General features: G+C 36.0%; 1 protein-coding gene and 1 pseudogene across 3 annotated transcripts in view; both read left to right on the top strand.

The window, feature by feature from the left end:
• GRIK1 (glutamate ionotropic receptor kainate type subunit 1) overlaps positions 1-24,469 on the top strand; it is a 133,344-nt gene that overhangs the window by 47,741 nt on the left and 61,134 nt on the right. For 2 of the 3 annotated variants that reach the window (XM_043994662.1, XM_043994663.1), the window contains exons 2-5: positions 11,801-11,968; positions 15,336-15,593; positions 18,037-18,218; positions 22,551-22,604. In XM_043994662.1, the coding sequence (XP_043850597.1) occupies positions 11,801-11,968; positions 15,336-15,593; positions 18,037-18,218; positions 22,551-22,604 (662 nt within the window). The remainder of the gene's footprint in view (positions 1-11,800; positions 11,969-15,335; positions 15,594-18,036; positions 18,219-22,550; positions 22,605-24,469) is intronic. The other variant, XM_043994661.1, reaches the window with a different exon arrangement.
• On the top strand, positions 10,497-10,821 carry LOC122745324 (annotated as a pseudogene).

The raw sequence follows: 24,469 nt of genomic DNA, 5'->3' as shown, positions 1-24,469 counted from the left end.
TAAAGTGAGCAGGACCAAGAGAACATTGTGCACAGAGACAGCAATATTGTTTGATGAAGAATTGTAAATGACTCAACTATTCTCAACAATACAATGATCCAAGACAATCCCAAAGGACTATTGATAAAACATACTATCCACCTCCAAAGAAAGAACTGATATTGATGGAACAGACTGAAGCAGGCTATTTTTCACTTTTTTTCTTTTTTTCATTTTTTTCTTTTAAGCAAGTTCTTGTACAAAATGACAAATATGGTAATGTTTTATTTAATCATACATGTATAATCCACATCTGATTGTTTGCTGCCTCAGGGAGTGGGGAGGGGAGGGAGGGAAAGGGATAAAAATTGGAACCCAAAACTATAAATAAAAATGTTTATTACAAAAATAAAATAAAGTCAGGAAAAGAAAAAAGAAAAAACATGAGAAAAAGATGTGAGAATTATCCACACAGAGATGCAAAGTGAATCTGTGGGAGGTGATGAGATCATCAAGCCAGATATCATAGAGGAAGAAGAGAAGAGAGTCTAGGACAAAGCTTTTGGAAACCCCTACACTTCTGGTGTATGACCTGAATGAAGATACAATTGAGGAAAATGAGAAAAAGAGGTTCTGATAGGAGAACTAAGGGAGAGTAGTGTCACAAAAAGGTGGATCAAAAGTGTAAAAGGTTGAAAAGAGGTAAAAATAAAAAAGGATTGATAAAAAGCCTTTATATTTGTTGATTAAGTGACCCTTGGTCACTTTGGAGAGAGCCGTTTTAATCGGATGATAAAGCCAGAAGCCAGGCTATAGATAGTGTAGAGATGGGAGGAAGTTAAAAGATCCATTTAAAATGGCTTTCTTAAAGAGTTTAGCCATAAAAATGATGAAAGATATAGGAAGATACCTAAATGGGATGGTTAGAACAAATTGAGTACTTTAAAAGTATACTCGAGGGGGGCAGCTAGGTGGCGCAGTGGATAGAGCACCGGCCCTGGAGTCAGAAGGACCTGAGTTCAAGTCCAGCCTCAGACACTTAACACTTACTAGCTGTGTGATCCTGGGCAAGTCACTTAACCCCAATTGCCTGACCAAAAAAAAAAAAAGTATACTTGAGGGGCTCTTGGCAAATGGCCTTGATTTTTAAAAAAAATATTGCCTTGATTTTTTGAGTGAAGTATCAGTCATGTTTTCAGCTATGAGGGTAGGAACAGAGAGTCCCATGGAAGATGCAAGAAGAGATTAAAATGTCTGGAAAAGCTGCTGTGGTTAGGCTAATAAAGAATAGATTAAGGAGGCATAAAACATTGTCTTGCTGAAGTGAAGTCTCAGTGTAAAATAGATCATTTAAATTTATAGTAGACCTTGTCCACACAGTTTTATGTGTTTTTTTTTTCCCTCCAGCTCTATCCAGCAGCATTAGAAAATTAGCAAAGGCAGTGGACAGTGAAAATTATCCAAGATAGGGGCTTGACAAAGCAGGATTGATAATAGGATAAGAGGACAAGGGATTCAAATGTAGAGTGTACTGTAGAGTTGAATTAGTTCTCAAAGGGGTTGAGAAGGAAGGAAGGAGAGTATAACCAACATAGGGATGATGTCTTGGGAAAAAATTGAAGGGTAGAATGATTGGAGGCCATTGTGATGAAACTAGTTAGTGGTTATAAGGCAGAGTGAAAGACTAATGAGAGATCTGATCATGAGATTCCTGAGTTCAAGGACATTCAAATGAAACACTAGTGAGTGATAATAAGATCAAGGTTGTCACCCTTGTGTATGACTGAGGTGGAGTGAAATAGGATATGGGAAATGAGTTATGGAACTGGGAAGGCAAGTTGTTTGAGAAAGTATTGATATGTGCACTGAAGTGTCTTGTTATGAAGGCAGAAATTTATGTGGGAAGAGATTATGATTCATGCACTAAAGTCATTAAGGAAAGGAGAACATCTTATAGATCAGTGGTGACAAACTCAAATAGAAATTGGGGCCACTAAGCCAGACATAAAGATTTCTGAGGGTGCATATTGACTTAGATAACCATACATTAACATTATCTATGTTCTATTGTATTTTCATTCATTTTGTTAAACATTTTCAAATTACATTTTAATTTGGTTCTAGCAATGAGGCTCGGAGTAATTAGATTTGAAAGAAGAACTTTGGTTAATGTAGTCTGCAGTTATAACTTTTTGATTGAGCTTAAATATTGATTATGATATGTCAGCTTTCTATCCTCTCCGATTTCTAGTGATTGGAAACATGAAAAAGATCTACAATGTTTTCCTTCCCAAATGTCTATGTATCGATGGGTACATATTCTATATCCCATTTAAAAATATGTGCAAATGTATTTATGAAATATTTAATTTCAGCCTCTTTGTAGGTGACTAAAAAGGATTTTATGTAGTTTCAGAGAAGTATATAACTGATCATACTTTCTATAAAGAATTCTGCACTTTAACCAATTGTAGGTATGAATGTGACCCATATTTACTTATGCCAGTCTGCATTTTTTTTTTGTGGGAACTTAACAGATTTTATGTGTTCTCTTTTACAATACAGATTTCTGTGTCTTGATGTTACTTTATTAAATCACACTAACTGTATATGCGGGAGTATGGGAAATGCAGGGAGCATTGGTACCTTTGGTGTGAGGGCTGCTGAGCCCTTTTTTTGTTTGTTTTTGTTTGGACAATGTGGGTTAAGTGATTTGCCCAAGGTCACACAGCTAGTAAGTGTCAAGTGTCTGAGGTCGGATCCGGATCCGAACTCAGGTCCTCCTGACTCCAGGGCCGGTGCTCTATCCACTGCGCCACCTAGCTGCCCCCTACTGAGCCCTTTTTCAGGGCTGCTATTCACTTTTGCCATCTACCAGCCACCTAGCTCTCACTGGTGACTCTAAGAAGCTACAGCTTCAGTCTGTGAAGCAGCCACACCCCAGTAAAACCATCTTGGCAAACAGACTTAATGAGGTTTAGGGTAACTGACAGGCCTCAGTCCCATTGGTGAGTTAGGGAGGGTGTTGACCCCAAGCCTGTAAAAACTGGAATGTGAGGATGAGAACAATTTGTTACAATGGACATGAAAGTGCCTGAAGCAGGCACTGTGGAGCACTTAAAACTTGTTTGGATATCAAAGATCCTGGGCCATTGCCAGTCCTCCTGACTTTTTTTTTGGCACTGGCCTTCAATGATTCTGGAAGAGAGAGTAAGGTGACTTCATGCACCTCTGCCTCTTCTGCCCAATTAATGTGTGAATTGAAAGATAATTTTATCATTTTACATTTTACTATTTCATTATTTTATTATTCTATTCCTACCTCAAAGACCTGTGGCAATGAGCAAGTGATGAAGGAGCAGGTGCAGATACACTGGGAGCTGAAGTCACAACCCTGCACACAGTTGGCCCAGGCACCTTCTCACTGGACCAAAGAAGCATTGGCATTCAGCAGCTTCCTGGGTGTCTGCGTAGCCTTTTTAAAGGACTACACTGCTCACCTTGTGGGATGAGGAAGGGGCTAGAAAAAGTACCCTAAAATTTTTCTGCGTCACCCCACCTACCTGTGGCCTGCTTACTGTGCAGATGGGGATCCTAACATGTGGTCAAAACTAAAAAAAAAGTACAAACACTTTTGAAGAGATGATTCAAGGTTAGCTACTGCACCAATGATAGACTGTTTAATTTGAAAAGGCAAGACCAAATTGGGGGAAGGGTTGATGCATGACTTTCTGTTCTCAGATGATTGTGCACTCAATGCAACCTCTGATGCTGAGATGCAAAAAGGTATGGATTGATTCTCTTCTGCTTGTGCTAATTTTAGCCTGACAATTTATGCCAAGAAAACAGAGGTTCTCCATTAGCCAGTACAGCACCACCATCTATGTGTGGGACTATCAGTTATAACAAATGGAGAGATTCTGAATGCTACAGATAAGTTTACTTACCTTGGTGGTAAGTCAGTCCAAGGATAGCCACATTGATGATGAGGTTGAAACAGAGCTAGCTGTTTGGGAGGATCCAAAGGAAAGTGTGGGAGAGAAGAATTAGGCTACCTACTAAACTGAAGGTCTACAGAGCTGTTGCGCTGACCCCGTAGTTGCATGCCTGACAAAGTTAGACAGTATGCTAGTGACATGCCAGGAAATGGAATCACTTCCATTTGAATTGTCTTAGGAAGATTCTGAAGATCACCTGGCAAGAGAAGAAACTGAGGTCCTTTCTTGAGCTGAATTGCCAAGCATTCAGACTCTACTTCAGAGAGCACAACTGTGATGGGCTGGCTTGTTTGAATGCCAAATGCACATTTGCCTGAAATACTATTTTACAGAGAACTCACATAAGGCAAGCACTCACAAGGAGGTCAAAAGTGATACAAAGACAATCTCAAGGTCTCTTTGAAGAGCCATGGGAGACACTAGCATAGGAACATCCAGTATGGCATGCCAGCATCAGAGAACATACTGTGCTCTCTAAGCAAAGTAGAATTGCAGGAGCTCAAAAGAAATATGAGATGCACAACGTTAGAGACATCTCCATTCCACTTGTTTATACAGACTATTTTTACCTGACTTGTTGTAGAGCCTTCCAAGCTTGTATTGGTTTGATCAGCCACAGCTGGATACACTGTACCTTTATTCAACATAGTGATGCCATTTTGGCCTTCTTCAAAGAAGAACTATAACAATCAATTCTATATGAATGCAAAACATGTTACTTTAAGAGGCTAATTGTATTATTTTGCTAATAAATTATTCATGTGATAATCCAATATATCCACTCCACACAGATACCATAGTTTGCATATTAATATTTACCAGGATGCATCCATATCATTTTGATCTAGACATGATCTTTGGTCATGATCTATAATGGTTTATAATGACCTCAAAGTTACTTTTTTCTCAAACTTCATTCAATAATTTGTTTATTTCACCAAGATGGAAGAAATAATGTTATAGCCCTAATAATTTATTTTAAGCTCCCATAGTTATTACTTATTAATAGTATATCCAAGAATATTCTTTTTGTTTTGGTGAGGCAACTGGGGTTAAGTGACTTGCCCAGGGTTACACAGCTAGTAAGTGTCAAGTGTCTGAGGCCGGATCTGAACTCAGGTCCTCCTGACTCCAGGGCCGGTGCTCTATCCACTGTGCCACCCAGCTGCCCCCTATCCAAGAATATTCTTTTTTTTAACCTTTTTTTTTGTAGGGCAATAGGGGTTAAGTGACTTGCCCGGGGTCACACAGCTAGTAAGTGTTAAGTGTCTGAGGCTGGATTTGAACTCAGGTCCTCCTGAATCCAGGGCCAGTGCTTTATCCACTGCACCACCTAGCTGCCCCTCCAAGAATATTCTTAAGCACTAAATAGCTTGTGTCCCTTGGCTCCCCAATATCAGGCACTCCAACTTCTAGTTTTATTTTTTTCTCCCTCATGTATCAACAAGCTAACCTGCTCGGTCTTGTGATTTTTCAGAAAATTCTTTTTTTTCTCATTTGAATCCTCAACTTTTTAGAAATAACTCCAGAAAAGTGAATTTCATGCCAATAATGTTTATAAACCATAATGACTTACAATTATTCACTCATGACAACCACCAATAATCTAGGATGACTTTTTTGTCTTCAGTCAAAGAACTTTCCAATCAATCTGGAATTGAATAGTGTGTGATTCCTTTGCTTAAAATCCTTAAAGGCAGCTAGGTGGCGCAGTGAATAGAACAGCAGCACTGGATTCAGGAGGACCTGAGTTCAAATCTGACATCAGACACTTGACACTTACTAGCTGTGTGACCCTGGGCAAGTCACTTAACCCCAATTGCCTCACACACACACACACACACACACACACACACACACACACACACACACAAATCCTTAAAGAACTTCCTATTTCTTACCATATCATGACAAAAGTGTGGTATGGTAAAACAAAATTAATTTGTTGGAATTAAAGGACTATGATTCAAATCCTAGCTCCATTATTTACAATCTATGTGACTGAACAAGTCATTGTATTTCTCCAGTTATCTCTTGGTTTTCTCATCTGTAAACTAAGAGATTTAGACTAGATTTAGACATAAATAGAAACAGGGTTCACTAAATTGTACATAAGAATACCTGGGGGCTACATATTGACTTAGAAAAACACCTATTAACATCATCTGATTTCTGTTGTACTTTTTAAATAATTTTGTTAAATATTTCCCAATTACATTTTAATCTGGTTTGGTTGTAACTGGGAGTGTTGCAGATGCATGTATGACATTTCTTTTGTAGATACAGCTACCAGAATCTTGGTTGTTCGATAAAAGGAATTGAATGAATCACAAAGAAGAGCCGACTGAGAGATAGTGGTAGAGAGAGAATCTAAAAGTGGCAGGGGGTGAAAGGAGTTTGACAACTCCCACATTATGTCCAGTGATTAGGGTGCATATAAATGAAAATGTAACTTCAACAGGAAAGGGTGGCCAGGGATGCCTGTCATCAGGAGAAACCCAATTCTTGGTTAATATCAGAAGGTAGAAGGAGAAAAGAAAATGTTTAAGTTCAAAACAACTTTGTTACATAAGGAAAAAGTACTCCAGGGAACACAGTAGGTTGGTTATTTTGGAAGCGGGGGCTGAGGTGGTTTGGAAGCGAGGGATCATGTAGTGGGGGATGGAGATTCAGAGTCACTGGGATGAGAAAAGTATGATATGGCAGGAGTTTGTTAACCATTGGGAAAGGAATAAGTGTAGCTACATTATCAGTGACTGGAAAAAAGTCCACTGAGGGAAGAAAATTATTAGACTCTTTAGGGCCCTCTCCAGATATCCAACCTTGTGGTAGGTGGTGATGTTAAGTCCTATGGGGACTGAAAGGCAGGACTAACTATAGGTAGGAGCAGGAAAATGTACAACCTGGAGGAATCCAGAAAAAAGATGGGAGTGGCCAATTCAAGACATGTCTGATCTGGATGAGAATGGCCTCCTGAGAGCTAGAAAAGACCCTGGAACAAAGATAGAAGTTTATTCTCTTTCTGAGGCTGACACAGGGTACCTCGAGAAGACTTTGGTTATTATTTTACACGTTGAAGCACATACCGCTGGATTCATTAGGAAATAAACTATTTAAAAGTAAATAGATTGGGGCAGCTAGATGGTGCAGTGGTTAAAGCACTGGCCCTGGATTCAGGAGTATCTGAGTTCAAATCCGGCCTCAGACACTTGACACTTAGTAGCTGTGTGACCCTGGGTAAGTCATTTAACCCCCATTGCCCTGCCCAAAAAAAAGTAAATAGATGAATTATATTTTTTAAAATGAAGAGAAGGGGGGCAGCTAGATGGCACAGTGGATAGAGAACTGGCCTTGGATTCAGGAGTACCTGAGTTCAAATCTGGCCTCAGACACTTAACACTTACTAGCTGTGTGACCCTGGGCAAGTCACTTAACCCCAACTGCCTCATTTAAAAAAAAAAAAAAAAAAAAAAAAATGAAGAGAGGACCAGAAACATTCCAGCAAGAAAAAGGACACTAACCTCGAGTCAGTCTCTAAATTCAGATGAGAATACAAAAATATTTTAGTAGTTTATAATGAGATGATAGAAGAAAGCAGCAGAAAAGTTTTGTTTTATTTTCAAATAACTGCAACATATATCATAGAAATTAAAGTACACAATTAAAGACAAATTCTCCAAAGATACTTTGGCTAGAAGACAAAAAAGCCAATTTTTTTTCCCCTCATCGTTGTTATTGTTCAGTCTTTTCAATTGGGTCCTACTCTTTGTGACCTCATTTTGGGGTTTTCTTGGCAAAGATAGTTTGCCATTTCCTTCTCCAACTCATTTTTTTTTTTTGCAGGGCAACGAGGGTTAAGTGACTTGCCCAGGGTCACACAGCTAGTAAGTGTCAAGTGTCTGAGGCCAGATTTGAACTCAGGTCCTCCTGAATCCAGGGCCCATGCTTTATCCACTGCACCACCTAGCTGCCCCCAGATTGTCATATTTTAAATGTCAGGCTGAGGATTTTATATTTTATCCTTAAAGCACCAGAGAGCACATAAAGAGTTTCAAATAGTGAAATGATCAGATCAGACTTATGATTTGGAAGATTATTTTGATAGCTGCATGGATGATGATTTGTAGAAGTAAGAGACTGGAAAAAGATATGAGTATAGTAAGTTCTCTTTCCATTCTTCTCATGTGCCCAGTTGTCATTGCGGGTGAACACTTGGAAGTTGGTGGTAATCCTACTTCTGGCAATCAGTGATGCAGGAGCTCACAATGGGCCATAAAAAAGAACCTTCTAATTGGATTCAGGAGACCTGTTCAAAGAGGAAACACCTTTAGTTGAGCTCTTTAAGCTGTGAAGGATGATCCATCTCTATCTAACCTGATATTATGATCCTGCTTCAACTTGCTATCCTTCTTTTAGCTACAACTTCCTTATTTCTTCTGGTTTCATTTTTACTGACATAATTTAGTTCTTCAAGTAACATATTACTGTCTTGGTTTTTGGACAACAATACCAGCACTTAAATTAATGTTCTTAAATAGATTAAAAACAAGGTGGAGCCAAGGTGATGGAGAACCAGATTCTCCATGGGTCAGGGATTTCTGCCCTGCTTATTCCTCAGTAGGTTTTAGACTAAGTGAGAGGCTGAAAAACAGTACAGTGAGCCTCCTCTCCCCTTGAAAAAATCCCTCTTCCCTGCAGTTCCAGAGAATACATCACACTAAATCCAGATAGAAAAATACAAGAAAAAATCACAATGAATCTTTCTTCTAGGCCAAGTTTGTACTGGGAGACAAAGGAAGATGTTGGTGGATATTGTGGATAGGGTCTGCCCAGGAACAGTCAAACAAAGCACTTTGGCACTGAGGAATAGGCCTTACAAAATGGTAGGAAGAGGTCCCAGACCCATACCCAAGTACCCCATTAAGAATGGGTGCCAGGGGCAGCTAGGTGGCGCAGTGGATAAAGCACTGGCCCTGGATTCAGGAGTATCTGAGTTCAAATCTGGCCTCAGACACTTGACATATACTAGCTCTGTGACCCTGGGTAAGTCACTTAACCCCCATTGCCCCGCAAAAAAAAAAAAAAAAGAATGGGTGCCATCTGGCAGCTTTGTGGTCCACTACCCAGTTACAGATCACAGATCTGGGGTAGACAGAGGAGGGAAACTGCACACAAATTTTTGCTTTGCTTAAAACAAAACACATAATTTCCAAAAATGGTCTAAAATTCTGTGATTCTTAGTCTACCTGCTTACCCCCATCTTCTTTTTTGCCATTGTCACTACAAAAGGAAAGAAAAGACTATGCAGGAGTGGAGATTATTTTGTATTTATCTTTGTTTTGTGGATCATTATGGCTAAAGAATTCATCAATTAATGGGCAGCCTACTGATACTTAACCTCTCCAAACTTAGCAAGACTGGTCCAAACATAGCTTTTCATTGGGATCATATTTGAATTCTTTCCATTTTAACAGAACCTATCAGGCCTTGTGCTCTGCTATGATAGCTTTTGAGACTCAAAACTCACATTTACATCACAATAATGCATCTGAATAAGAGTTTTACGGAGGTGAACTTTGCTTTATAAAATGGGTACCTATCAGATTGCCTAAAATGACAAAAAAGGAAAATAATAAATGTGAACTGATCCAACCATTCTGGAGAGCAATTTGGAATTATGCCCAAAGGGCTATAAAGCTGTGCCTACCCTTTGACCCAGCAATACCACTTTTAGGTCTTTTTCCCAAAGAGATCATGGAAAGGGGAAAGGGACCCACATGTACAAAAATATTTATAGCTGCTCTTTATGTGGTGGCAAGGAATTGGAAGTTGAGGGGATGCCCATCAATTGGGGAATGGCTGGACAAGTTGTGGTATATGAATACAATGGAATACTATTGTGCTGTAAGAAATGATGAGCAGGAGGAGTTCAGAGAAACCTGGAGGGTCTTACATGAGCTGATGATGAGTGAGATGAGCAGAACCAGAAGAACATTGTACACAGTATCATCAACATTGAGTGTTGATCTACTGTGATGGACTATATTCTTCTCACCAATGCAATGGTACAGAAGAGTTCCAGGGAACTCATGATAGAAGAGGATCTCCAAATCCAAGGAAAAAAAAAAGAACTGTGGAGTATAGATGCTGAATGAACCATACTATTTCTTTTGTTTTTGGTGCTGTTGTTTTTTCTATTTTGAGGTTTTTCATCATTGCTCTGATTTTTCTCTTATAACATGACTAATGCAGAAATAGGATTAATGTTATTATGTGTGTATGTATATATATATATATATATATATGTCTAGGGGAGGGGGGAGGGAGGGGAGGGAGGGAGAAAAATCTGAAATTGGAAAGCTTGTATAAACAAAAGTTGAGAACTCTTTACATGTAACAGGAAAAATAAATAAATGAATGAATGAATGAATGAACGAATGAATGAATGAACGAACGAATGAATAAATAAATAAATAAATAAATAAATTTAAAAAAATTAAAGTAGTGGAGGCCGAGACCATGTCTGAGGGAAGGAGCTGCGGCCAGACGCCGAGCCGGGCCATCCCCGCCACCCGTCAGGTGGGGATTACAGCACCACTCCGGGAGGCACGCTCTTCAGCACCACCCCCGGAGGTACTAGGATCATCTATGACCGGAAGTTTTGATGGAATGTCGTAACTCTCCTGTGGCCAAAACACCTCCCCGAGATCTGCCCACCATTCCTGGGGTCACCAGCCCCCCTGATGATGAGCCTGCTACTGAAAGGAACCCAAACCACCTACCCAACAGCCATGAGGATAAACCAGGAAGCCATGAAGAGTCACAGTTTGAGATGGACATTTAAAGGGCCGGCCACCAGGATTGAGCAGTGGCCCCCAAGACCCACGGATTCCGTTCAGGGGAGGAGACATACCGGTCAAGCCTTAGGAGTTGTTTTTTTCCAGAGCAGATACCAGGGATGGGGCTGGACGTCCCACTCCCTCCTTCCCCAGTGGAGCAGCTCCCCCCTCCCCCAGAGCCAACACCAGCAGATACTTCCAGTAATGCCAAGAGCTGCCCTTCCCAAGGGAAGTGCTACAGAGGGGCAAAATGAGGGGCAGGAAGAGCCCTTGTGAACTTGTCTAGTTCTTCAAGTCTCATCCCGAATGGATGTGTCCACCCCTTTCAAGTTTGTGTCCTGTAGCCACACACAAGGTCGCAGGAATGTCCCCTCTAGAGAGGAAATAAAAGCTGGTCGGCCAACTCTAGACTCAGGGCCGAGAGCTGAAAAAAAAATTAGTGATTAAGATTTTCTTAATCTTAGTTTTAGAAATTATTTGTCATATTTTATTCATTTCCACTAAGAAAAAAATCATGACATCACCACTCGAGAGATATCATCACTTAGTATTTATAAAATACTTTTTTGGGGGCAGGGGGAGAATTTGTCATTTTCCATTGTCAAAAAGCACTACATCTTGGGGCAGCTAGATGGCGCAGTGGTTAAAGCACCGGCTCTGGATTCAGGAGTACCTGAGTTCAAATCCGACCTCAGACACTTGACACTTACTAGCTGTGTGACCCTGGGCAAGTCACTTAACCCCCATTGCCTAAAAAAAAAAAAAAAGCACTACATCTTTCTGAATTTTTATATAGAGAGTATGTGTACATTTAGAAATTGAACGATTTTTCCTTGTTTGCCAAATCATATAGAAAACAAATTTTAACCCTATGGTGAGTTGACTACTTATGATTTTCAGTTTCATCTTCTCATGTCTGTATGACAACTTCCACCAAACAAAATAACATGAATAATGTTTCTTATTTATCTTTTGCTTCTACAGGAGGGATTTTTGAAACAGCAGAAAACGAAGCAGTTAACGTTGAAGAATTAGCTTTCAAGTTTGCAGTAACCAATATTAACAGAAATCGAACACTTATACTTAATAACACATTAACTTATGATATCCAGAGAATTAATCTTTTTGATAGTTTTGAAGCCTCAAGAAAAGGTAAATATTTTCATGCTTTAAAATTTTTCATTTAGTAATATGTCTACTTTGTATCTACACTATTTTAAAGTACAGTGTTATATGAATCTTTTGTAAGAAAATTCAGTTTTTCATATTAATTGGCAATTTGATTAACTGGGGTACAGTATCTTCCTGAACAGGGAACAAGTGCAAAACCTGGAAGCATTTATTGGCAAGTATCACATGTGCATGCGTGTGGGGAAACAGCAGAACCTCGTCTGTGGCTTCAAATATTGTGGTGTAGAGAGTGGTTTATATGGTTTTTACAACAAAGGAAGGCTGGAGAATAGGAGGAATACTGAGTCCTGGAACCAGGATATTTGTGCAAGCTCTGTCCATTTGGGACTAGTATGAACCAGTTTGAGCCAGTTCTGTGGTTACTGGCGAAGCAGAGGTGTTCTGGGTTCACCCAGTAGACACGGCAAAGGATCACTAGTATGTCAAACTGGAGCAACACTCATTCTGCCTCCTGATTGGCTGATTTTGATTCTCAGTTTATTTCAGCCTATTCTGGATAATAAGGGAGCTCAAGCAAGTCAAGGTGATTAGCAAACTCATTATTCATTCCATTTCTACAACATCATGGATGAATTGATGCTCCCTGTTTCTGCTTGCTGCAGCTTTCTAATTAACTAGCTTATTTGTCAATAGAAAATGTCAACCCTAAAGTGCCGAATTATTTCTTGAAAAAGGACTCACTCTTACGAGCTCTAATTGAGAACCAGTCAATTGTGAAATTTTGAGGGTGAACTTTTATACCTTGGAAATGAGCGGATATTACATACACACATACACACACAATACAAAGATAAAATTCTACACTACCGTCAAATAAAACCTTGTGAAAGATGATGATTATTATTCTCATAAGCTCAAATCTCCTTGACATAGTTCATATGGCATAAAATTTTAAAGCTGCAAAAATATCAGGTCAAATTGTGCCTTCATGATTTTTTTCTCTCTTCCCAAATATCAGAGAAATATTAGGATTCAATATGTGAAACAAACAGTGCCACTTTTTCTCCCTTCCTGGGCAGATTTTAAGTATCTGATTTATCTAATCTGCTTAAGGACTCTCATCAGAAAATTCCTTTCAGATTGTTGTGTGCTTAAAAATATGAGTATATACATATGATGTTAGTTCTCTAAACTAGGACACTACAAGGCAATTATATGGTTGCACTTAGCAATGTGCTGTTAAATGCTTAACAACTGCTGCTCTAATATATTTGATAATGTATATTTGATAGTCTAACGTCAGTATATATAACAAATATATGTGTGTATACATATATGTGCATATGTTTGTATATATTGTGCATATATACACACATACATACATATACATATAAAATGAGTGTAATAATTACTACATGTATAGTGAGAACTGATGTGAAATGAGCTCTGTCTCTCCCCCTCTCCTCCCCAACCCTCTTAGCATGAGGTTGGTGTTGTGTGGTTTGAAGGGTGGCAGAACAGACATCTTTAGGCTCTACTTCCCCAGCTTTCTCCAAAGGAAACTTTAGTTCCTGCCAGGAGAAAAGTAGAAAATTAGAGGCCACTCTGCTCTCCTCAGAGGGAGGGAGGACTGCTCTAGAATTATATCTATTAGCTGTCTTAAATATTATTAGGCTGGGGGGGGGGCATGATCATGTTCAATATAATTTCTGATCAGGGCAGCTAGGTGGCTGAGTGGATAAAGCACCGGCCCTGGATTCAGGAGTATGTGAGTTCAAATCTGTCCTCAGACACTTGACACTTACTAGCTGTGTGACCCTGGGCAAGTCACTTAACCCCCATTGCCCTGCAAATAAATAAATTATATATATATATATATATATATATATATATATATATATATATATATATATAATTTCTGATCCTTATGTCATCCTTGGAGGGAATGAGGAACACAAGCTCCATATGAAGGTTTCACCTTTTTCCTACCAAATAACAATTCCACAATTAACACATATGCAAATAGTGAAGAAACCCATTTATCCAAATCATTATCAAACAGAAATCAGAGAAGGTATGCAGAACTAAATATTAGAACAAAATTCACTCCATCTTATATGTCTGTATAAAACATTTTAGGTAACAATGGATCCTTCTGGATAACCAAAGAGACTACATTCAAATATTGAACTTGAGAACAATGAAAATAATTTCACTACAACTGGTGAAGAATTAAATTTTAATACAGAGAATTATAAGCTGATCTGTCTCATAGATACTATTTGATATGGGAGACATCAACAAAAACTTTTCTGCTGATAGGTTTATGTCAACAGATCTTATTATAAAGGAAATTGAAAAGGAAAAGATTTTTTAAAATATTCATTATCTTTTCCAGATCAGTCTCCAAACTCACATTTTAAAGTCACCTAATTTTACTTGGAGAAGGAAATGGCAAACAATTCTAATATATATATAACATATATAATAATAATGGCAAAGGTCAAGAAAACCCAAAACAGTGTCACGAAGAGTTGGACATGACTGAAACAACTGAGCAACAATAATTTTACTCCTGGAATTCTTATGAAATTTCTACATTAATATGCTATTTAATTTTTATTTTAAAACCTGTCTTTACAAGTAGTTTTAAGTATAATATAATTTCTAATATAATATATAATAAAATATTTCATTAAATTGAATGTATTTTAATAATTATAAATGTTAGAATTTCATAAAACTTTAGTTTTACCAACTAAATCAATGGTACCAAAATGTGAATTTATGAAGCTTTCATTTTGCTTAGTAATTATTGTAAAAGTCTTGGGTGCGTTTTATGAATGCTTTATGTGTTTTCTAGCTCAAAATCAATCAATATTAACTCCTTTGGGGGATCAGCAGTTTGCCTCCTTATCTAGAACACCTTTCTTTTATTTATTGTTTAAATGAAGACTTTCATTATTTCTCTACATCTGAAAAGAACTAATTCATATGACATCCATTTGACAAATAGCTTGTCAGGATGACAAAAGTACACTAAGTAGGTCTCCATCTTAAGTTAATGAAATGAGTTTATCAGCTGGTTTTTATTTGATATCCTCTGATTTCATAATAATCAATTATATATTTAAATTATTAAAAAAATTTTAATTTAAATTATTTTTTTAAGTACTCTAACATTCCATGTTCTTAGCTAGCCAAGCCATACATCTTTTTCATAGAGCCTGGTAGGAAAAAAAAATCCAAGAGGTTAGATGCACAAGGAAATTTGAAAGAAAAAAAAAGTTCACAATTTTCTTTCTTTATCCCTCATCCCTTTTCTCTTTCCTCTTTCCCCCTTCCCATCTTTCCCTTTATTTTTCTTCTCTTCCATTTCCTCCCTCAGCCTGTGACCAGCTTGCACTTGGGGTAGCAGCACTTTTTGGCCCATCGCATATCTCTTCAGTCAGTGCAGTACAGTCTATTTGCAATGCTCTTGAAGTTCCTCACATACAGACTCACTGGAAACACCCTACAATGGATAAAAATGATATGTTTTATATCAACCTCTATCCGGATTATGCAGCCTTCAGTAGGGCAGTCCTGGACTTAATACTCTATTATAACTGGAAAATAGTGACTGTGGTATATGAAGACAACACAGGTATGGGACTTACTGAAGATGTTATCTGCCAATATGGTGATGTCAAAGTCTCTGGTATTAAAATCATGAAAGTCAAGTAAAATAGTCATAAACCTGATAGCAAATACATTTTCTAAATTTTCCCCTTTATTTCCTAGTCTTTTTTAGTCATTCCTCCTTAGAATGTTTGCTTTTTCATTGAAATTCAGGGAGATATTAACAAACACCCTTTGGGTGACACCTGTTATTTTACTTTTAGTGCAAGGTTTATAGAAACAAGTTAAGTTTGTCTCTCACTATCATAACAGTGACCAAAGATTCTGTTCCCTAAATAGGATTATGGCATAGAAGGTAAAATTATCTAAATGATTAGGAAATTTAGAAGAAAGGTATGCAAGAGAGAACAACTACTAAAATAATGTACTTTAAAGTTAAAAAGTAAGCCTATTCCTTTATGGAAAATGGATGATAGACCTATCCTAGCCTAAATTAAAGATTAATTCTTCTAATTTAATATCAATTACCCTAGGTTTTGGAAAATTTATGAAAAATTAGCAAAAATTTACATGGTGCTTTAAGAATTGCAAAATTAAATCCCTGACTCCAAGTTTGTCGCTCTGTTATTGAAATAAAACATTTTATCATAAAATTAGTTATAACTTCCTACAATTAACCTTATTTCTTTTGTCCACCTTCATCAAGTACTTACTATTCCCTATACAATTAATATATAATATTGCTATTAGCCTTTTGTATTAAACTTGTTGGACCCACTCTATACATTAAATTAGAAAAGTTAGCATTAGTGTTCTTAATGTAACAAAAGGTCTTTTCAAAATAGTTATATTTGTGTGAATAAGCATTCATTTTTTTATGTTAATTCTATGCTTACTGGAATCATTCACTTGCATTATCAATTATATTTCACCTGACAAATATTTAAGACAAAAGATACTATTATATCATGAACTCAGATCCTCCTGAATCCAGGGCCAGTGCTCTATCCACTGCCCCACCAAGCTGCCTCCCATAACAACTTTTACAGGGTTTTTACTCCCACTACTATCATCCCTGAGAAGGGATCAGCAGAATACCATATAGTCATTGAAAAAAGAAATAGAAGGTATGGTCTCTTTTCTTCCTCTATGATATATGGCTTGGTGATCTCATTGTCTCCCATAGATTCAATTATTATCTTTCTACAGATGATTCTCACAACTATTTATATAACCTCTCTGTTGGGCTCCAATTTCACATCTCCAACTGCCTATTAGACATCTTAAATTCAACATGTCTAAAACAGAACTCATTTTCTCTCCAAATTCCTTCCTGGTTTCATTGTGATAAGAATGAAAACTAAGCTTTAAAAGCTTATTCTGCTGTTTCTCAAATGAAACTGAGAATGTTTCTTAAATGCAATGTTTGAGCTTTAACTGCTTTAAGAAACTATATTCAGCTTGAAGTTCATTAAAATCTAGAGATAATTTTTTCACTAATTTGTTTTTGAAATTGTGACCAGTCTGAATCCTATCTTAGGGACCACACTAGCAAAAAGCATCTAACCAAAAATAAGTATTCATTTTATTTTCTTAGCGGTCTTATTGTTGATGGTTTATTGTCAGAAATGGGCTGCATCTTGTGGTGGAAGGAGCACTAGATTTCAAGTCAGATGACCTGAGTTTAAATCCCACAGTTATTACTTTTTAACGTGTCTGGTCTTGCTCAAGTCACTAAACCTTCCAACTGTCAATTCTATAATTATTAATTAGATAAAATTTTTAAATGGACTAAGAAATGAGTATTGGTTGTCCCTTCTTCCTTTCCTTTGACTTACTATACCTCTTTCCTATTCTTTTCTATTTCCTTTTTGATATCTGTATTTTTACACTGAACATAAGTAAGTAGGGGACATTCAATTTATTCTGGTGGAATTAGCTCTCCTTAAAAAAGAAAACACAAAAAGGATATTTAAAAAATGCATTCAATCTTTTGTATTACCTTTTTTGGTGTGTGCTAAAAGGAATGAGAGTCCCAGAGAAGCATATTTTTCAGGGGGTAAATCCAATGGATAGAAATGTAAATGTAGCTAAGAACCAACCTTATAGAAAGAACAATTAACAACAAATATAGTTTGTTTACATTTTCTTTACCAGTTGTAATAATATTTACTGTTTGCTAGCTTCATTACTTACTAGCTATGTAACAACTTTAGTCAATCATCGCCATTAGTCTCAAGTTCTCATTTATCAAATGAGGATAATAATATAATACTTCCAAGGCAAACATATTAAGATGTTAATACGTTTCTGTATAAAGCATCAAAGAAAGAGAGTTAACAAAATCAGCAGTCAAAAGTATAAGATTTGAATAGTGGCAGCCTGAAATTTATTGAGAATGACATAACTGATGAAATTGTAGTGAACAATCAACAAAAGCTTTGGTTGTATGATTATATAATTTTTAGGTCTAATTCGTCTGCAAGAGCTGATCAAGGCTCCTTCCAAATACAACATTAAAATAAAAATCCGACAACTGCCCTCTGGGAATAAAGATGCCAAGCCTTTGCTGAAGGAAATGAAGAAAAGCAAGGAGTTCTATGTGATATTTGATTGTTCATATGAAATGGCAGCTGAAATACTTAAACAGGTAAGGTGGGTATGGAGGAAGTAGGCATTAGAGGGAAATTAGAATTTTTTATTCTCAAAGAGGCTATTTAGTTTTAATTTACTACAAATTATAAAAATACAACCATGTAGGTTTGATTGACAATATCAGTTATTAGAGCCATTAAAGAGCAATGAAACTAAGGAAGTTCAGTAGAATTTTACTGAATTATATACCTGTTGATAAGTCATATTGTGCATATAGTAGGGAATATTTGGGATTATTTGTTTCTTATTTATTTTTAATTTATGGAATAAAACAAGCATTTCCATAACATAGTATCATTAAAAAAAGATGATTGCACATGAAACTACAAATCTATTATGCACAATTTTCTATTACTTTCAAATATACAACAAAATTACCATGTAAATTTTTTCTCCTTTTTTCTCTTGCCTACCCCACCACCACCCTAGAGATGGCTACCACTAGACACAAATAAGTGTGTGTACAATATATCATATATATATATATAATGAAATAATAATATTTGTTATAATGTATAACAATGTAATGCATTATAATATAATATAATAATAAAATATATAATTGGGAAAAACTCATAGTAATTGCTTTGATTTCATCTTAATTAATGATATATTCATTCATTTAATTTTTGATACAGTCATTTGGTTCTCTTGTGAAAAAAATCATATTAAACAATGGTTTATCTATTTTATTGTTTTAAAATAAAATCAACTCCTGGTTTTATTGATTAATTCAATGGTTTTCTTATATTCAATTTTATAAATCTCACTTTTAATTTTTAGTATTTCCAATTTGTTATTTAATTGGGGATTTAAATTTTTTTCTTTTTCTATTTTTAATTGCATACCCAATTCATTGATCTCCTTTCCTTATTTTATTGATATAAGCATTTAGAGATATACATTTTCCTCTAATTACTGCTTTTATTGCATCCCATAGATTTTGGTGTGTTGTCTAATTATTAGTATTCTCTTTAATAAAATCATTTGTTGTTTCTATGACTTATTCTTTAACCCACTAATTCTTTAAGATTAGTTTTTTAGTCTCTATTTTTTTTTGTGGGGCAATGAGAGTTAAGTGACTTGCCCAGGGTCACACAGCTAGTAAGTGTCAAGTGTCTGAGGCCAGATTTGAACTCAGGTACTCCCGACTCCAGGGCCGGTGCTCTATCCACTGCGCCACCTAGCTGCCCCAGTCTCTATTTTTAATCTGTGTTTCCATGGTCCCTTATTAATTTTACTGTTTTATGATATGTAAAAGGCAGCATTTAATATTCTGCATTTAACTACTAACTAAAATTTTATGGCTAAATATATGGTCAATTTTTGTAAAGGTACCATATACTTCTGAGAAAAAGGTATACTCCTTTCTATTCCATTCAATTCTCTCCAGATATCTATCATATCTAGCTTTTCTAAGATTTGATTCATCTCCTTGACTTTTTTATTTTTTAGTTAGATTTATCTAGTTCTGAGAGAGGAATGTTAAAGTCACCCACTATTTTGCTATTTCCACCTGTAATTAATTTAATTTTTCCTTTAAAAATTTGGATTACCATAGCATTTGGTACACAAAATTTAGTATTGATATTACTTCATTATCTATGGTTCCTTTTATCACAATGCAGTTTCCCTGTTTATCTCTTTTAATTAGATCAATTTTAGCTTTAATTTCGTGTGTGATCATGATTAAGTGAATCTAACCCCAAATCCTGTCTCATGCTTCTATTATAAAAATTATATTATAAAATGTGTAAGAGCCTCATCTCTTTTGAAAGTCATTCCAAATCTATTCCAATTAATATCCATACTTGAGTTTGGGAATCTAATTTACAGTCAATTTTCTAATTTCAAAACAAACACCAATTAAAAATTTCTTTCTCAACTGATTTGTACTTAGTTTTAATTTGCAAAACTTCCAAGTATCTAATTTTATGCACAAGCTTTTCTCATTTTGTGAACCAAGAAAAAGTTAATAATAGGCAGTACTTAAGCACCAGATAAATATAAACTGCAAACTTGGGGGTTTTTCCATTTTGGAATTACACTAACACTACTTTCAAACTAGCTTTGGTTCCCTTTTTTTTTTATTAGTAAATTTGCCTTCTACCTTTCACTAAAACAGTAAATCTCACTTTCTGGGAATAGAGTGATAAAAGATCTAAGTGTTATTTCCATGTAATATCCATAGTTTTATTTTTGTTTTTCCTTAAAATAAATTTTAGTGTTACCCCAAAATTCACTAAAACATTTCAGCATTTTAAAAAGTATTCAAACCACATTTTGAAAATTCACAAGAGAAATTATATTTCAGTCACAAATTTATTCTCTAATTAGTTTATAAAGCCACAAATCTCTGCAGACTAGTGAACAGATTCCCTCTTATCTGTGTCTCTTGTCTATCTTCCAACCTATCCAGAGTTGGAAGGTAAAGAATGACTTTTTTCTCAAGAAAAAGTTTTTACTTTCTCCTTTGACTAATAAGGCTCCAGGAAAAAAGCGAGTTTGATTTACAAACATAAATAATATGAAAGACAGACACAGAAAAGTGTTTACTGGCAAAGACTTCCTCCTTTTTCCTCACTAGAGATTTATGAGGGCTAAATTCCTGTTAGCTGGGAGAGTGGTTTTAAAACTCCACCCTTCAGGTTCTTTGCCAAAGCATGTACTTGAAAAAATCACACAGAACTTCATATACACAAAGTTCTTAATTCATGTAATAAAAATTAGCATGCACAGTTTAAAAATGAAAGTCCCTTTGTTGGATCAAATTTGGGACCTATTTATTTCTTAAACTAATTTTGCAAATATTTGTGAAATCTTCCTTTTGTTACCCCTTCACCTTCTTAGACTGAAAGTAGGTAAGTTCCTTAAGGGGTATCTGCTTGCTTAGCTATCTCCTTCATCAAATCTGGTTCCTCATCAAAATTAGCTTACCCAGAAACAAAAACAAAAACAAAGGGGGCAGCTAGGTGGCGCAGTGGATAAAGCACTGGCCCTGGATTCAGGAGGACCTGAGTTCAAATGTGGTTTCAGACACTTGACACTTACTAGCTGTGTGACTCTGGGCAAGTCACTTATCCATCATTGCCCTGCAAAGAAAAAAAAAAAAAAGAATTAGCTTACCAGTCCCACCTATATCTCTTAAGGAAAAATTCCTTATGGGAGCCCTGACCCCTAATAAGGGGCTTATCTTAGCTCTCTTCATCCCAATTTTTTTTCTTTTTTGTTGGGGTTAAGTGATTTGCCTAGGGTCACACAGCTAGTAATTGTCAAGTGTCTGAGGCTGGATTTGAACTCAGATCCTCCTGAATCCAGGGCTGGTGCTCTATCCACTGTGCCACCTAGCTGCCCCTCCAATTTTTAAAAAATAAAAGTATTTTATTATTTTCCAGTTACATGTAGAAATAGTTCTCAACATTTGTTTATGTAAGATTCAAATTTCTAATTTTTCTCCCTCCCTTCCCTCCCTCCCCCCCTCCCCTAGATATAGGTTATATACATACATACATACACACACACACACACACACACACACAATAACATCAAACACATTTCTGCATTAGTCATGTTATATGAGAAGAATCAGAGCAAAAAGGGAAAACCTCAAAAAAGAAAAACAACAGCACCAAAAACAAAAGAAATAGTATGATCCAAATCAGCATCGATATTCTACAGTTCCTTTTTTTTCTGGATTTGGAGAGCCTTTTCCATCATGTGTCCTTTGGAACTTTCTTGTACCGTTGTATTGGTGAGAAGAATCTAGTCTAGCACAGTTGATCAACACATGTTGTGCATCCCAATTTGAATTAAGAATTTATTTAGAGAGAATTCCCTCAAAAAATAAAAGGACTGGACTTCCCCAACCTCTTTGAATGGGAACTATCTTTCTTTCTAGACTTATTAAGGACTTCTCCAAGGGTATGCCACTGGTGCATGCCTTCTGAACACTCCTTAGCCTAAGCTGAGTATCCTTTTGAGAAAAAAAAATCTCTAAGTGACTTGTCCCTTAGGGGGACTTTCTGGGTTTTCAGCTGCCAATTATTACCAAATAATCACTCTAAACACCAACAGTACATTACATTAAAATTAAACAAATAAAGTTGCAACTTCACCAACCTTGAAACAAAGAGTTGGGATCAAGGAATGAGTCAGGTCTCTGGTATAGTCCTCAGTAGATAAATCCCACCAGTAAAAACTTCACCAGAGAAAATTTCTCCTAAAGGGTTGTCTTGAGAAAGGAGGCAGTTCCTCAGGAACAGGAAGTTCCCAAAGTTCCAAGCTTCCAACATTCAATAATTTGTTGGCATTGTTTTGTATTTTACAGATTCTTTTCATGGGTATGATGACTGAATATTATCACTACTTTTTCACAACCCTGGTAAGAATTTCTCAGGAAATTTTGTAATATGAGAGAAAGATCCATGGAGGGTAATTTCTGTGTAAATTTAGTTTCACCTTGTCATTATTAAAGGAAGGGAACTGAAAAAGAATACTTGCTTTAATTTCCTTCAAATCTTTCTAAATTCTGTGGTGCTAAACAATATTTATTAAGACTAACATTACTGTGTATGACCTGCAAAGGGATTACAATGAAAATTCTCTTAAAGGAAACTGAAAGAATAAGCACTTTACACTGAGACGTGAACCAATATATCTTTGCATTTCTCTAATGCTGTTTTATAGCTTATAGTTGTTTGATAATGGAATACCCATAGGTTAATTAGAACCTCCTCAGACTGGATGATGCTTTATCCTTCAAAAATTTTGCATCTTTAGGAATAGTTTATATGTAATTAAATACATATTCCACATATGTGTGTGTTAAATACGTATTATATATGTGTGTGCCTCCCATTATATATAAGCTAAATTTTGGGAAAAGCATAATTTTAGTCATTCAATTTAACAGAAATTAAGTTCCCATTATTTTCTTGATAGCTCGTTTAATCAATTCTCTCCCTTCATAAAGCAAAGAATTTCCCCCCCAACATAAAGCATATGACTATAACTCACAAAGATTTTAAAATTCATACCTGTTTTGGAATAGAATATAGCTTTGTTTTTGTTTTAAAAATATTTTTAAAGTTGCTATCATGTGTATATCAAGACAATTATTTGTGTATTCATCTTTCTTTCTACTTAGGAATGAAATGAGGCATAGTGAGCAGAGGACAGGTATTGAAGTCCAGACCATCTGGATTCAAGCCTTCCTTCTGACATATACTAGCTGTGTGACCACGACCAAGTTATTTAATTTTTCACTGCCAGAGGTGATACTAATTGACATTATAGAAGAGAGTTTTCACATTAGTAGTTATCAATAAAATGAAATCATAGCCCTAGATCAAGATAATAATAATGATGATGATGGTGACATGGTTCTTCCTAGTGTTAACTCCATTATCATTACTTTCAAATAGGACTTTCAGGTTAAAGAGGGAGTCACACCAAAGCATCTTATTAATCACTTGATAGACATAGATTGCATCAAGTTAGTTATATAGCTCCACATAAAAGGACATTACAAGTACTTCAACATATGGAAACTTCCTCCAGTGATATCAACATGTAATCTGAATTTAATAAATGTAAAATTGTTCATGTGTCCCATGACAAAAACAAACACTGAAAGTTTGGTGTCTGAATCCAGAGGTCAAATTGAAAATAATTGGAAGCAATACAAATACCTTGGTCTTCTCTAGCAAGACACATTGAGAATAAAGCTATTAGAGGGAAAACTGAATTAAGAGATTGAATAGAATCCTGAAGTCAAAGTTTAGTGGAGACATTTAGAGCAATTAATATTTAAGCAATGCCAAACTTAAGGTATGCTTTTGGTCGGGTAAAATTAATTACAATAAATGTAGAAGGAATCCAAACAAAATCATCACTTCAAAGGAGCTACAGAATGATTAACACTTCTCAAAGTGTTGTCAGAGCACACAATAAGCACCTTTTTACACAATGGATTTTGAAATAAACAGACCTCACTTCATTAAGAAAAAGTAAAGACTGACACAAGTATAGATCACTGGACTTAGCAAATGTAACTAAAAATGTCCTATTTCTAAATGAAGTCTATGCAAACATGTTTATGCACCACCTAAAAATCCATAGTGGGTGACATGAACTTAACCACATGAATTTAACCAACAATATAATAACGAAAAAGTCAAACAAGTGACAAGGCAATAAGATTTGTACAGAAAACAGTGAGAATGCAACTTTTTTTAAAGCGTGAAA

The sequence above is a fragment of the Dromiciops gliroides genome, chromosome 3 (genome assembly GCF_019393635.1).
Source record: "Dromiciops gliroides isolate mDroGli1 chromosome 3, mDroGli1.pri, whole genome shotgun sequence".
Lineage (NCBI taxonomy): Eukaryota > Metazoa > Chordata > Mammalia > Microbiotheria > Microbiotheriidae > Dromiciops > Dromiciops gliroides.
This window is presented reverse-complemented; position numbering and strand designations above follow the sequence as displayed.